This window comes from Hylobates moloch, unplaced genomic scaffold (genome assembly GCF_009828535.3).
Source record: "Hylobates moloch isolate HMO894 unplaced genomic scaffold, HMol_V3 SCAFFOLD_6, whole genome shotgun sequence".
Taxonomy (NCBI): Eukaryota; Metazoa; Chordata; class Mammalia; order Primates; family Hylobatidae; genus Hylobates; species Hylobates moloch.
This window is the reverse complement of record NW_026652281.1, coordinates 18,943,863-18,958,004: the sequence shown is the minus strand read 5'-3', so window position 1 is coordinate 18,958,004 and position 14,142 is coordinate 18,943,863. Positions and strand designations below refer to the sequence as shown.

General features: G+C 34.8%; 1 protein-coding gene across 1 annotated transcript in view; it reads left to right on the top strand.

Annotated features, from left to right (window-relative positions):
- The window catches only part of ADAMTS19 (ADAM metallopeptidase with thrombospondin type 1 motif 19), a 286,463-nt gene that overhangs the window by 165,323 nt on the left and 106,998 nt on the right, over nucleotides 1–14,142 (top strand). Inside the window, exon 10 of the mRNA XM_032156524.3 lies at nucleotides 583–733. Within this exon, the coding sequence (XP_032012415.1) occupies nucleotides 583–733 (151 nt within the window). The remainder of the gene's footprint in view (nucleotides 1–582; nucleotides 734–14,142) is intronic.

Below are 14,142 nucleotides of genomic sequence, written 5' to 3'. Positions count from 1 at the left end.
ATCAGCAGCCCTTCTGTAGGCCCTAATGAGTACCTAAGGAACATGCATGATTTTGTATGGCTGCCTTCACATGAATCAGGACTCCTATGACATCAAATACCACTTTAAAATATATTACAGAGTTGTATACAAAGTTGTATTACAATGTCAAGCACGAATGTATCTACACTGTTAATAGTCAGCTGAGGATGCCTTCCATACATTCTTTAAATCCCCAAATATAGCTGATATCTTACATTCACATACTACTTTTGGGCAAGTTACTCTCTGATTCTGAGCTTGTATACCTATTAAATGCATAAAATAACACCTACTTCACAGTGTTATGTAGATCAGCTGAGTTAATTCAGATGAATGTGTTTTATACACCATAAAGTTCTTTTAACTTGAAAATTATTTATTACAATTATCTTCATTGTAAATAAATGATTTTTGACATATAGAATAATTTCTATGAGTATTGAATAGAAGAGCTTAAAGATATATTTTTGTATTATAAAAGTGTTTCTTGTTATATGCTAACAAATCATATCAGCTTTTTACATTAAATTCAAAAGTTTACACATACCTGCCTATTGCCAGGTCAAAGGCCAGTAACTGCTTGCTACAAACAAATCCGCAGAGTGTCAATTCTGTGATGGTTCCCTCCAAGCTGCCAGGGATGACATACACTGCTGATGAACAATGCCAGATCCTTTTTGGGCCATTGGCTTCTTTTTGTCAAGAGATGCAGGTAAAGATCCAGGTGGAGTTTTTGTGTGTTCATTCATTGTTTAGAAGTATTGATTGGTAGGAGAAGGTAACATTATTTTAGGGTTTGTGGATCAAAAGCACCCCAATATATAAAAGAAGGATTTTCTAAGAAAAGGTTTGTGCATTTCTTTCTTATACTTTGGAAGCGATAGAAATAAGATGTGAGCATTTAATCAAAGTCAATAAAGAAAGACCTAATAATTTCTACTTTGAAAATTACATTGATATCAGGGAAGTATTTTTATTATGTCAGTTCAATGCTTCTATTTTAAATCCCATACAGTTTTCTCTCCATATCTGCAGGGATTGGTTTCAGTACCCACATCCCGTTCCCTAAGCAGATACCAAAACTCCCAGCTGCTAAAGTCTCTTATGAAAAATAATGTAGTATTTGCATATAACCTACCCACATCCTCCCAAATACTTTAAATCATCCCTAGATTACTTACAGAACTTGATACATTGTAAATGCTATGTAATTATTATACTATGTTATTTTTTATTTGTATTATTTATATTGTTGTATTGTTATTTAAAAAAAAATTTTTTTTTTAATCTGTGGTTGGTTGGATCCCTGGATGTGGAAACTACAAACAGGGAGGGCCAACTGTATTTTCTTATATGGAAATGGGTAAAAATACGATAATATGAACATATAATTGACAAAAATGCAATAATATGAACATGTAATTGTGGAGGAGAAACTATACATTTTAATCCTGAAAATAAATTTTTAAAAGTATCTTTTATAGGAACAAAAATTAAGAGAGTACATTTCTACATAAACTGGCAGAAAAGGGAAAATGTATAATGGTAAAGCAGTGTTTACGTATTAATATTCCAGTAGTCAGTAATTACTCAGAGAGGACAGTAGTGTTAGGTCCATAAAATCTAAAGGAGGAAGCAAAATGACCTTCTTAACAGATGGAAGAGTTTAAGCTCTAGTAACCTTTTTTTTTTTCTTTCCTGCTGCCCATCCCCTATCTGCCCATCTCCTCTCACCTCTTCCTAACACACACACATACACATTGTACCTCAGGAATAAACTGATAACCACACTGAGAGTAAATTGGTTAAGTATCGCTGAAACATAGCCTATTTTACCTGGCCACAGTTTCTGCGAATGCCTCAAAGGAGTTTGGCTTTGTTGAGGATAATGCTGTTTTGGGTAACTGATAATTAAGATCAGCATAGTTAAGATCCTTTATAAGGAACAAAGCATATGGCATTATAATGTATTGAATGCTCTCTTTGGTTTGTGGTTCTTATTAAAAGAGTTGTGCACTTATTTGTTTATTAATTGCTTTTGATCAGTTTCACCCACCAGTATGTAAACTGCATGAAGGCAGAGTGAGTTTCTCCAGCATCTAGCCTAGGGCCTGGCATAGAGTAAGTGAAATACCCAGTGAACAAATGATTTAGAATTAAAATGAGTGAACGTATGGAGTTGAAGCTGCATCAAATGTGATGTGTAAAAGGCTGTATGGGCCAGGCGAGGTGGCTCACACCTGCAATCCCGGCACTTTGGGAGGCTGAGATGGGCGGATCATGAGGTCAGGAGATCGAGACCATCCTGGCTAACACGGTGAAACCCCATCTCTACTAAAAATACAAAAAAAAAAAAAATTAGCTGGGCGTGGTGGCGGGCGCCTTAGTCCCAGCTACTCGGGAGGCTGAGGCAGGAGAATAGCGTGAACCTGGGAGGCGGAGCTTGCAGTGAGCCGACATGGCGCCGCTGCAGTGCAGCATGGACGACAGAGTGAGATTCCATCTCAAAAAAAAAAAAAAAAAAGGCTGTATGGACTGTAATACTCATCTGGTAATAGTGGAGCTTGAAAGGAACTGGTGTTGCTATGTAATTGTGATCTAATTCCAAAGGGTTTACATGTGGCATAGCCATGGATCCTTGGAACTCCACATCATGTGTGACAATTATGACACTTGCTCTGTAAGGTCTGTCTCTGGTACCTCTCTGAGCTCATCTGCTAACCTCCTTCACTCTGCTTTCACCTCTGAGTCTTTAGACAATCAGAAGTCTGGTCACAATCCTCTTTCTTAAATATTCATGGTAAAATGAAGTTTTTGAGGTACAAAGGTTTGGGTTTGTGGGCAGACACTTTTACAGGCTGAAGTTACAATTATTTTAGGCAACAAAGTAGGCTGTTCGTGGTCACTGTCACTGGAGCATTGCACAGGAGACAGTTTCAGTTCATGTGGTACAGAGAATTGATAGAACTTATCAATGGATCAATTCATCCAAAATGTTCTTCTTTTATAAAGCGTTCCTACTGTAAAAACTCAGCAGATGATCAACTACACAAGATTCTGTTAAATTGTAGATTTTCCATAAATACTATTTTACAAATTTTAGAAATTATTTTAATATATCACATGCAATTAAATTTTGCTTGTGCCATTCTATGTTTTGACCTCTAAATATCTTCCACATAGTGTGTTAAATTATTTTATGATGTAATTTGAGCCTTTTTTTTCTTTTTTTTTTATACTTTAAGTTCTAGGATACACGTGCACAATGTGCAGGTTTGTTACATAGGTATACATGTGCCATGTTGGTTTGCTGCACCCATTAACTCATCATTTACATTAGGTATTTCTCCTAATGCTATCCCTCCCCCAGCCCCCTACCCCACAACAGGCCCCGGTGTGTGATGTTCCCCGCCCTTTGTCCAAGTGTTCTCATTGTTCAGTTCCCACCTATAAGTGAGAACATGCGGTGTTTGGTTTTCTGACCTTGCAATAGTTTGCTCACAATGATGGTTTCCAGCTTCATCCGTGTCCCTACAAAGGACATGAACTCATCCTTTTTATGGCTGCATAGTATTCCATGGTGTATATATGCCACATTTTCTCAATCCAGTCTATCATTGATGGACATTTGGGTTGGCTCCAAGTCTTTGCTATTGTGAATAGTGCCACAATAAACATATGTGTGCATGTCTTTATAGTAGCATGATTTATAATCCTTTGGGTATATACCCAGTAATGGGATGGCTGTGTCAAATGGTATTTCTAGTTCTAGATCCTTGAGGAATTGCCACACTATCTTCCAGAATGGTTGAACTAGTTTACAGTCCCACCAACAGTGTAAAAGCATTCTTGTTTCTCCACATCCTCTCCAGCACCTGTTGTTTCCTGAATTTTTAATGATCGCCATTCTAACTGGCGTGAGATGGTATCTCATTGTGGTTTTGATTTGCACTTCTCTGATGACCAGTGATGATGAGCATTTTTTCATCTGTCTGTTGGCTGCATAAATGTCTTCTTTTGAAAAGTGTCTGTTCATATCCTTTGCCCACCTTTTAATAGGGTTGTTTGATTTTTTCTTGTAAATTTGTTTAAGTTCTTTGTAGATTCTGGATATTAGCCCTTTGTCAGATGACTGGATTGCAAAAATTTTCTCCCATTCTGTAGGTTGCCTGTTCACTCTGATGGTAGTTTCTTTTGCTGTGCAGAAGCTCTTTAGTTTAATTAGATCCCATTTGTCTATTTTGGCTTTTGTTACCATTGCTTTTGGTGTTTTAGTCCTGAAGTCCTTGCCCATGCCTATTGTCCTGAATGGTATTACCTAGGTTTTCTTCTAGGGTTTTTATGGTTTTAGGTCTAACATTTAAAATTAATTCAAGATGGATTAAAAACTTAAATGTTAGACCTAAAACCATAATTTGATTCTTATAACCATTAAACACCATATTGTCTAGTCCTATTTTACAAATCAACAATTTGAGGTCTAGAGCAGTTAAATAATACTTTGAAGTTCTTATACCTATTAACAGAGAATGCTAGATCCAAACTCAGATTATGTCTAAATGCTAAAAATCAGAATGCACTGTAACCACTATGCTCTCCAGTCTCTTATGGAACTTAAACTTCTTTATATGCTGTACTGTCTTATCTGTGGGAAAACCCTTAGATCAGATCTTGTATTTTAACTAATTTTTTTTGTCTCCTATAGCGCCTATACTATCAGTTTTAACCAGTATCTTAATTGACTTATTTCGCTAAGCTATTTGCTCCATTCATATGATTATTTCCCACTAACCTACCTGCACAGATTTTTTTTTCCTTGATCTCTGAAAATATGATTGTTTATTTAGGTTTTTTAAATCTGTTTCTCAATATCCTAGGATGTTGCCTTGTTTTAAAACTACACATTGTGCTAATAAAGTTAAATTTTAGGTTTAAGGTTTCCAGAAATGTTCTCCTTTTTATTTTCTCTCCACTTTTATATTCCAGTCCCAAATCGGTACAGCATGTAAAGTGTAGTAACCTAATAGATGATAGATACATAGCTAGAACCGTAGAAAAGATAATTTACATATTTAGTCATTGATTTGACAAATATTTATTAAGTTCCAACTACTTTCCAGGCACTGTATGAAGCACTAATAATACAGCGGGAATCAAAGACCCTACCTCCATGGAACTTACATTTTAGTTGGAGGAAATATAAAATAAGCAAATGCATATCTAATATGTTCATTGATGATAATTGTTTAGAAGAAATATAAAAGGTAAAACAGGAAGTACTACCTAGGTAGATGGTTAGGATGGTGTTATTTCATATAAAGTGACCTGGGAAAGTTTCCTAGAAAGGTGACATTTGTTTAGAGATCTGAAGAAAGTGGGAGAACAAGCTATGCATTTATCTTGGGAGGAATATAGCAAGAGAAAACAGAATGCAAAATACCCTGGAATTCATTGTGGGTCATGTTGTGAGATGCCCATTACACATCCAAGCAGGAATGTAAGCAGGTCCATGATATATATTTGGAAGTCATTAAGAAGTATAAGATATTGGGGACATGATACTAAATAACAATTGCAAGTGAGTTAGAAAAGTTTCAAGGACTAAGACCCAGGTCAATGCAATATTTAGAGCTTAGGAAAATGAGGAGAAAGAAAAAATAAAATGCTGAAGTATGTTGAGGTAGGAATAGAACCAAAGCAAATTGAGATCTTGGAGACAATGTGATGAGGACATTTTTCAAAGAGAGATTGATCAGCTGTGTCAAAAGCTGAAGACTTAAATGTAGAACCTAAAACTGTAAAAACCCTGGAAAACAACCTAGGCAATACTGGTCTGGACACAGGAATGAGCAAAGATTTCATGACAAAGATTCCAAAAGCAATTTCAACAAAAACGAAATTTGACAAATGGGACCTAATTAAACTTAAGTGCCCTGCACAGCAATAGAAACCATCAATAGAATAAAGAGACAACCTACAGAATGGGAGGAACTTAAACAAATTTAAAGGGAAAAACCAACCCCATTAAAAAGTGGGCAAAGAACATGAACTGACACTTTCCAAAAGACATGCAGCCAACAAGCATATTAAAAAAAGGTCAGTAACACTGATGATTAGATACATACATATCAAAACGACAATGAGATAACATCTCACACCAGTCAGAATGGCTATTATTAGAAAATCAAAAAATAACAGATGTTGGTGAGGTTGCAGAGAAAAGGGAAAACTTATACACTGTTAATGGGAGTGTAAATTAGTTCCACCATTGTGGAAAGCAGTGTGGCAATTCCTCAAAGAACTAAAAACATAACTACCCATAACTACCATTCAATCCAGCAATCCCATTACTGAGTATATACCCAAAGCAATATAAACCATTCTACTATAAAGGCACATGCATGTGGATGTTCACTGCAGCACTGTTCACAATAGCAAAGACATAGAATTAACCTAAATGCCCAGTAGTGACAGGTTGGATAAAGAAAATGTGGTACATGTACACTATGGAATACTATGCAGCAATAAAAAAAGAATGAGATCATGTCTTTTGCAGGAACATGGATGGAGGTGGAGGCCATTATCCTTAGCAAACTAATGCAGGAACAAAAAACCAAATACCATTTGTTCTCACTTATAACTGGGAGCTAAATAATAAGAACTCATGAACACAAAGAAGGGAACAATAGACACTGGGGCCTGCTGAAGGCTGGAGGGTGGGAGGAGGGAGAGGATCAGAAAAAAATAACTATTGAGTAATAGGCTTAGTACGTGGGTGATGAAATCATCTGTACAACAAACCCCTGTGACATGAGTTTACCTATATAGCAAACCTGTAATATACCCCTGAACTTAAAGTATAAAAAAAATTTTTTTTTTAAAGCTGAAGACAAGTGGAGCAAAACGAAGGCTGAGATTAGACGGTTGATATTTTTTCCAAAAGGGATTGACACACCATTATGTGAAGCTATATGGGAATGCCTGAATACATAACATGTCAGGAAGTATAACTTAAAAATATAGCAGAAAATAGTTATAACGGTAGAGGACTGAAAATAGTTGCGCACTACGTGATGACATTTCAGTCAATGGACCACATATGCAACAATGGTCTTGTAAGATTATAATCTGTATTTTTACTGTAACATTTCTGTGTTTAGATGCACAAATATTTAGGATTGTTTTACAGTTGCCTACAGTATACAGTATGGTAACATTGCTATACAGCTTTGTAGCTTGGAAACAATGGGATACACTATATAACCTAGGTGTGTAGTAGGCTATATCATTTAGGCTTGTGTAAGTACACTCAACAATGTTCACACAATGACTACATTGCCTAATGACACATTTCTCAAAATGTATTTCCATCATTAAGCAAAGCATGATTGTAGTTCTGCTACATACGTATACACCTTCAATTGGCTCTATGTGGAGTCACCATACCTGGCAGTCTGTCATCTAAGTGCTATACAAAACAAATCTCCTATATGGTAAGCTCCTTAACATTAGCAGAGTTGTCAGCCCTTTTGTCATTGTATCTCTAGCACCCAAATAAGTGCTCAATAAATATTTGGTGAATAAGTGAAACAATCGAATAATGGGGTACTGATTCTAAATTTTTCAGTCATGTAGATAACATTATAACCTTTTAGAATATTAATGCAATGACAACATAAAAGCCTACCTATGCTATAGGGCAGGTAGCTTGTTTCACAGCTTATTCATAATTCAATTAGGCATCCTTATGACCAGCTCATTTGTAATCAATTACAAATAAGCATCAAGATTTGTAGTGTGAGGGTTCACAGCAACCTTCAACATGTATGTTTCAGGCAAAATCTTAAAAACAAGATAACTCTGAATCTGACAAAGGCAGTTGGGCCGTACCATCTAAACTAGATGTTTCACTTCCATACTTATAAACAGATATTTAAACACAAACACTAGAGGCTTAGCATTATTGCATAATGCTGATCTAATTAATGATATAAATTTACCCTTAGGATAACAACTTACATCTGCAAAATGTTTAAAGGCACAGATGTAGAGATTCTGTTGAAACATGTTGATCGCAGGCAATAATAGCTCACTCTTCTGCATTAATTTGCAGAATTAATGGCTGACTTCTTGGATGGCCTTGTTCCTGAGTCCTAAGCAATTGGTGCCTGGTACCTTCAGGCCATCTGGCATCTTGTGGCTGAGCCAGCTCCAACTGCATCAAGTCATTGTAATAGCTTCCTGAAATTACTTAGCCTGGCTGAAAATACAGAGGTATGGAAGGATTTTTCCCTAGAAATAGTAAGAAGTGGCCCCGTAGGAGTTAACCTTTTTTTGAAAAAGAAGGAAGTGTGATGAAATTGAAGACCTCCAGGAAACTTAAGATCCTGTCTTTGTGAACTAGGCACACTATGAATTGCATATGTATTAAATGGATAGAAAAGTTTATAGTATAACTGAATCACATGATGACTTTAAATGTTGACATGGAAAGTTCCAGTTTTACTTTTCTCCTGTATCTACTTGATTCATCCAAGTTTGTAGGACCCTCTCAAACCTCTCCTTGAAGCCAGTGCACAGACTGGAATTGAAATAAAGTAATGGCAAAAACCGCAACTATGTTTGCACCAACCTAATATTATGAAGAACTATATAAGGCCTAGTCTCTGTAATTTGGCATTGCAAAACTCCAGAGGCAACAAGAATTTGGATTTAAAAAAGGCTTAACATGAAATAGTTGGAGGACATAAACTGCATGATTTAAGACTTACAAAGCTGCAGTAATGAAGACAATGTGGTGTTGACTAAAGGAGAGATTTAACTCCTCAGTGGAACACCATAGAGAGTCCAATTATAGACTCTCACATATGTGTACAATTGATTTCAACAAAAGTAACAAGGCAGTTGAATGGGTAAAGAAAAGCTTTTCAACAAATTGTGCTGGAACAATTGGATATTCATCTTTTAAAATTACATCATATCATAAGATAAAATTAACCCTAAATGTATTATAGACCTAAATGTGGAATCTACAAAACTATAAAACTTCAGGGAAAAATGTAGAGGAAATATTTTTTAATAGGACACCAGGAGCATGAACCATAAAAGAAAAACAAAACAGAAAATTATTGTTTGAAATGTATCAAAATAAATTATTTTATCTTAGGAAAACTCTGTTAAGACAATAAAAAGGTAAGCCACAGAATGGGTGAAAATATTTACAATAGGCATATTTGACAAAGGGTTGTTGTCCAAAATATAGAATCCCTGTAATAGTAATAAAAGACCAAGCAATACAATCAAATGGGCAAAACATTTCAACAGACAATTCAGAAATGAAGATATGCAGATAGCCAACAAACTCCTTAAAAGATGCTTAACATCATTAATATTGTATCAATAAATGCAAATTAAAACCATAAAGACCTACATTTGCGTATACATTGCACTATCTTAAGTTTAAAGAATTGAAAAAACTAAATTGTTGCTGATAATACAGAGGAATCGGAATTCACATACCGCTATTGGGAATATAGTATAATCACTTTGGGAAAATTTTAGGTTTTTTTTTTTTTTTTAATCACTTAAGCATTCACCTCTTATATGATCCAAACTTTCCACTCCTAGATCCAAAAATATACTCTGTATGATCTCTTTAAATGTATTGAAACTCATTGATAATCTATCCAGATGAATGTACTATATGCATTTGACAGAATGCATTTCCACAGTTGTTAGTGTTTCATAAATATTAATTAGGTCAAGGTTATTAATAGAGTAATAAAAATCATCTTTTATTATGTGTATAGATGTTTTAATAATGGTAAAGTGGAGAATTTAAATATCCTACTATGACTGCAATTGTCTACTCCCTTTGATTATCTCAGATTTTGATTCATACCTCATAAGGCTTTATTGCAAGACACTGATACAGTTATTATTGTTATGTCTTCTTGATGCATTATGTCTTCTTATTGCATTTCTTTTCATTACGAAAAAGTCTTCTTTATCACTGGTAGAAGTATAACTTCTTTATATTGAACTTTATTATATCTGATATTAATCTGATTTTGTGTGTTTATTTTTTTGCATGGTAAAATATTATTCTTTTATTTAGTTTAAATGTATCGGTGTACTATTTCAAGTGAGCCTCTTGTAGTAAGCATGTAGTTAAGTCTTGATTTTTATCTGTTATAAAAATTATAACCTTTTAAATCAGGTAGTTCATTAATGTTTAATCATTGATTAAACAATGTGTTTGAATTTTGGTCTAGATTTTATAATTTATTTTTTAACTCTTTATTTCCCTCTAATCCCCATTAATTTACTTTTATATTATTTGAATTCTCTTTAGGATCCTACTTTATGTATTACATTTTTAGCTATAATCCTTTACCTCTTTAAGAGGCCTGATCTGGGTCTAGGTCTGGGATCACACATCTTTATTTAAAGGGCCAGATAGTAAATATATTAGGCTTGTCAGCAGCAGAGCCTCTGTTGCAACTCATATGTGCTGCTCTAGCTCAAATCAGCCATAGATAATATCTAAGGAGATGAGCAAGACAGTTGGCCAGTCTCCAGGCTATAGTTTGCCAAACTCGCCTCTAGGGATTAAAATATAAACCCTCAATTTTTCTGAATCTATTTAGAGTTTTATAGTACTATTTCATTTGGAATTATTGGAATATGCAACCACGTATGTGCATTTAGACTTCCTCATTCAGGTTTTCTGTACTATAGTCATATATATATATATATATATATATATATAAAATCTGTGTACATTGTAGACCATACAATAAAATTGTATATATTTTACTTAATATACATTGCATATATTTTAAGGATTAAGAATGTAAAAATAGTCTTTTACTTTTAGCTTGATATTTACCCTTTCCATTGTTCTTCATGACTTCCTGAAGATAGGAGTTTTCCTTTGGTTTCATTTTCCTTCTCCATGTCTTTTAGTTGGGTTGCTAATGACAAATTCTCTTAATTTTCTTTTACCTGAAAATTTTCATTTCACCTTAATTTTTGAAATATATTTTCACTAGATATAAAATTATAGGTTGACTTTTTCTTTTACCACCTCAGAAACATTCCTCTATCTTCTCTTCTCCATAGTTTAAGATGAGAAATGTATAGCCCCTGGATTGTCGTTTCCCTGTAAGTAATCTGTTGTTTCTCCCTGTTTATGTGCAAGATATTCTCCTTATCTTTGGTTTTCAGAAGCTTGACTATAATGTGTCTACATATGCTTTACTGCATATTTATCCCATTGGAGGACTGTTGAACTTACTGATTTTGTAAATCTATGCCTTTTCTCATATTTGGAAAGAAGTTTTAGTGATCATTCCTTTAAATACTTTCCTACCTCTCCATCCTTTCCTGAGAACACAGTTACACACATTAATTTTTTTGATATAATCTCACAGCTTTCTGTAAATCTTTCATATTTTTCAATATTTTCCCGTTCTCTTTCAGAGTGGGTAATTTCCTTTAAACTATTTTCAAGCTTACTGAATTTTTATCATTTCCATCCTGCTCAAATCCGTTCAGTCAACTTTTAATTTTACATATTGTATTTTTCACATCTAAAGTGAAAGTTTTAATTTACTTTTTCTAAACTTCTCTTGAGATATCTTTTCATTTATTACAAGCCAATTTCCATTACCTCACTAGGTATATTCATAAAGTCAGTTTCAAATTTTATGAAAATCATAACACATGTGTCATCTCAGGTTTGAATTGTTTATTTACATTTTTAAAGAAAGGGTTGCATTTTGCTGTTCTACATATGCCAGTAATTTTTACTTCTATACTAGAAATGTTGTTGTTATATTATAGAGCAAGCATGAGCAAACTATGGCTTAAAGTTTCACTGGAACACAGTGACACACATTTTTTCATTTATTTTCTATGGCCGCCCTCAAGCTACAATGGCAGTGTTGAATAGTTGCAACAGAGACCACCTGGCCAAGAAGCCTAACATACATACTATTTGGCAATTTACAGAAAGAGTTTGCTGACCCTGTTGTAGAGGCTCTGGATTCTGTTATATTCCTTCAAAGACTGTTTTCTGTTTTCACAGGCAATTACATTAATTAGATTTAAACTGGAAATTTTGTCTCATCTATTGTAGGCAGCAGCTCATATCTTAGATCAATTCATTTTTCTCTTATCTGTGCTATTTGTAGTGTGTGTTGTGTATGTATGGGTCAGGCGCCAAGGGGAGACTTAAGCTCCTCTAATTCTATTCCTTCTGGGATTCTCCCTTCAGTTTATGGCAGCCTTGATCACTTCAGTTTCTGTCTTCATGAGTCTATAGGATGATATGTTTTTCCAGTTGGCACGTAATATCAGGACACAATAGTGGGCATCTATCAGGTTAAAGCTGCAAAGATGATGAACTAACATTTTGCCAGTTTTTTCAGTTCCCCTCAAAAGTGTGCCTGCTGAACGCAATCACTTTCACAATTGCCATGCACAAAAAATAAAATACCTAGGAATACAGCCAACCAGGGAGGTGAAAGATCTCTATATGCAGAAATAGAAAATACTGCTCAAAGTAATCAGAGATGACACAAATGGAAAAACATTCCATGCTCATGTATAGGAAGAATCAGTATTGTTAAAATGGCCATACTGCCCAAAGCAATTTATAGATTCACTGCTATTCCTATTAAACTACCATTGATATTCTTCACAGAATTAGAAAACCTATATTAAAATTCATGTAGAAACAAAAACAAGCCCAAATAGCCAAGGCAATCAAGCAAAAAGAACAAAACTGGAGGCATGATGTTACTTGACTTCAAACTATACTCCAGGGCTACAGTAATAAAAACAACATGATACTGGGACAAAACAGACACATAGACCAATGGAACAGAAGGGAAAACCCAGAAATAAGGTTGCAAACCTACAACTATCTGATCTTTGACAAACCTGTTCAATAAATGGCACTGGGATAACTTACTAGCCATATGCAGAAGATTGAAACTGGACCCCTTTTTAGGCTATACACAAAAATTAACTCAAGATGGATTAGATACTTACATGTAAAACCCAAAACTATAAAAAAACATTGGAAGACAAACTAGGCAATACCATTCTGGACATAGGAACAAGCAAAGATTTCATGACAAAGACTCCAAAAGCAATTGCAACAAAAGCAAAAGAAAACAGAGAGAGAGAGAGAGAGAGAGAAATGGGATCTAATTAAACTAAAGAGCTTCTGCACAGCAAAAGAAACTATCAAGTTTCCACCAAGAGTGGACAGACAGCCTACAGAGTGGGAGAAAATTTTTGCAAACTATGAATCTAACAAAGATCAAATACCCAGCAACAATAGCAAACTTAAGTTTACAAGCAAAAAACAAGCAACCCCAATAAAAGGTGGGCAAAGGACGTTAACAAACACTTTTCAAAAGAAGAGATACATGCAGCCAACAATCATATGAACACCGCTGATCACTAGAGAAATGCAAATCAAAACCACAATGTAACACCGTCTTACGCTAGTCAGAATGGCTACTATTAAAATATCAAAAAATAACAGATGCTGATGAGATGTGGAGAAAAGGGAACACTTATACACTGTTGATGGGAGTGTAAATTAGTTCAACCATTGTGGAAAACAGTGGGGCAATTCCTCAAAGAGCTAAAAACAGAAATAGCGTTTGACCAGCAATCCCATTACTGGGTATATACCCTATACCCAAAGGAATATAAATTATTCTGTTATAAAGACACATGCATGTATGTGTTCACTGCAGCACTATTCACAATAGCAAAGACATGGAATGAACCTAAATGTTCATCAGTGATAGATTGGATAAAGAAAATGTGGAACATATACACCATGGAATACTATGCAGCCATAAAAAATGAGATAATGTCCTTTGCAGCAACATGGATGGAACTGGAGCCATTATTATTAGCAAACTAATGCAGGAACAAAAACCAAATACCACATGTTCTCACTTATAAGTGAGAGCTAAATGATAAGAACTTATGGACACAGAAGGGAACAACACACATTGGAACCTATTAGAAGGTGGAGGCTGGGAGGAGGGAGAGGATCAGGAAAAATATCTAATGGGTACTAGGCTTACTACC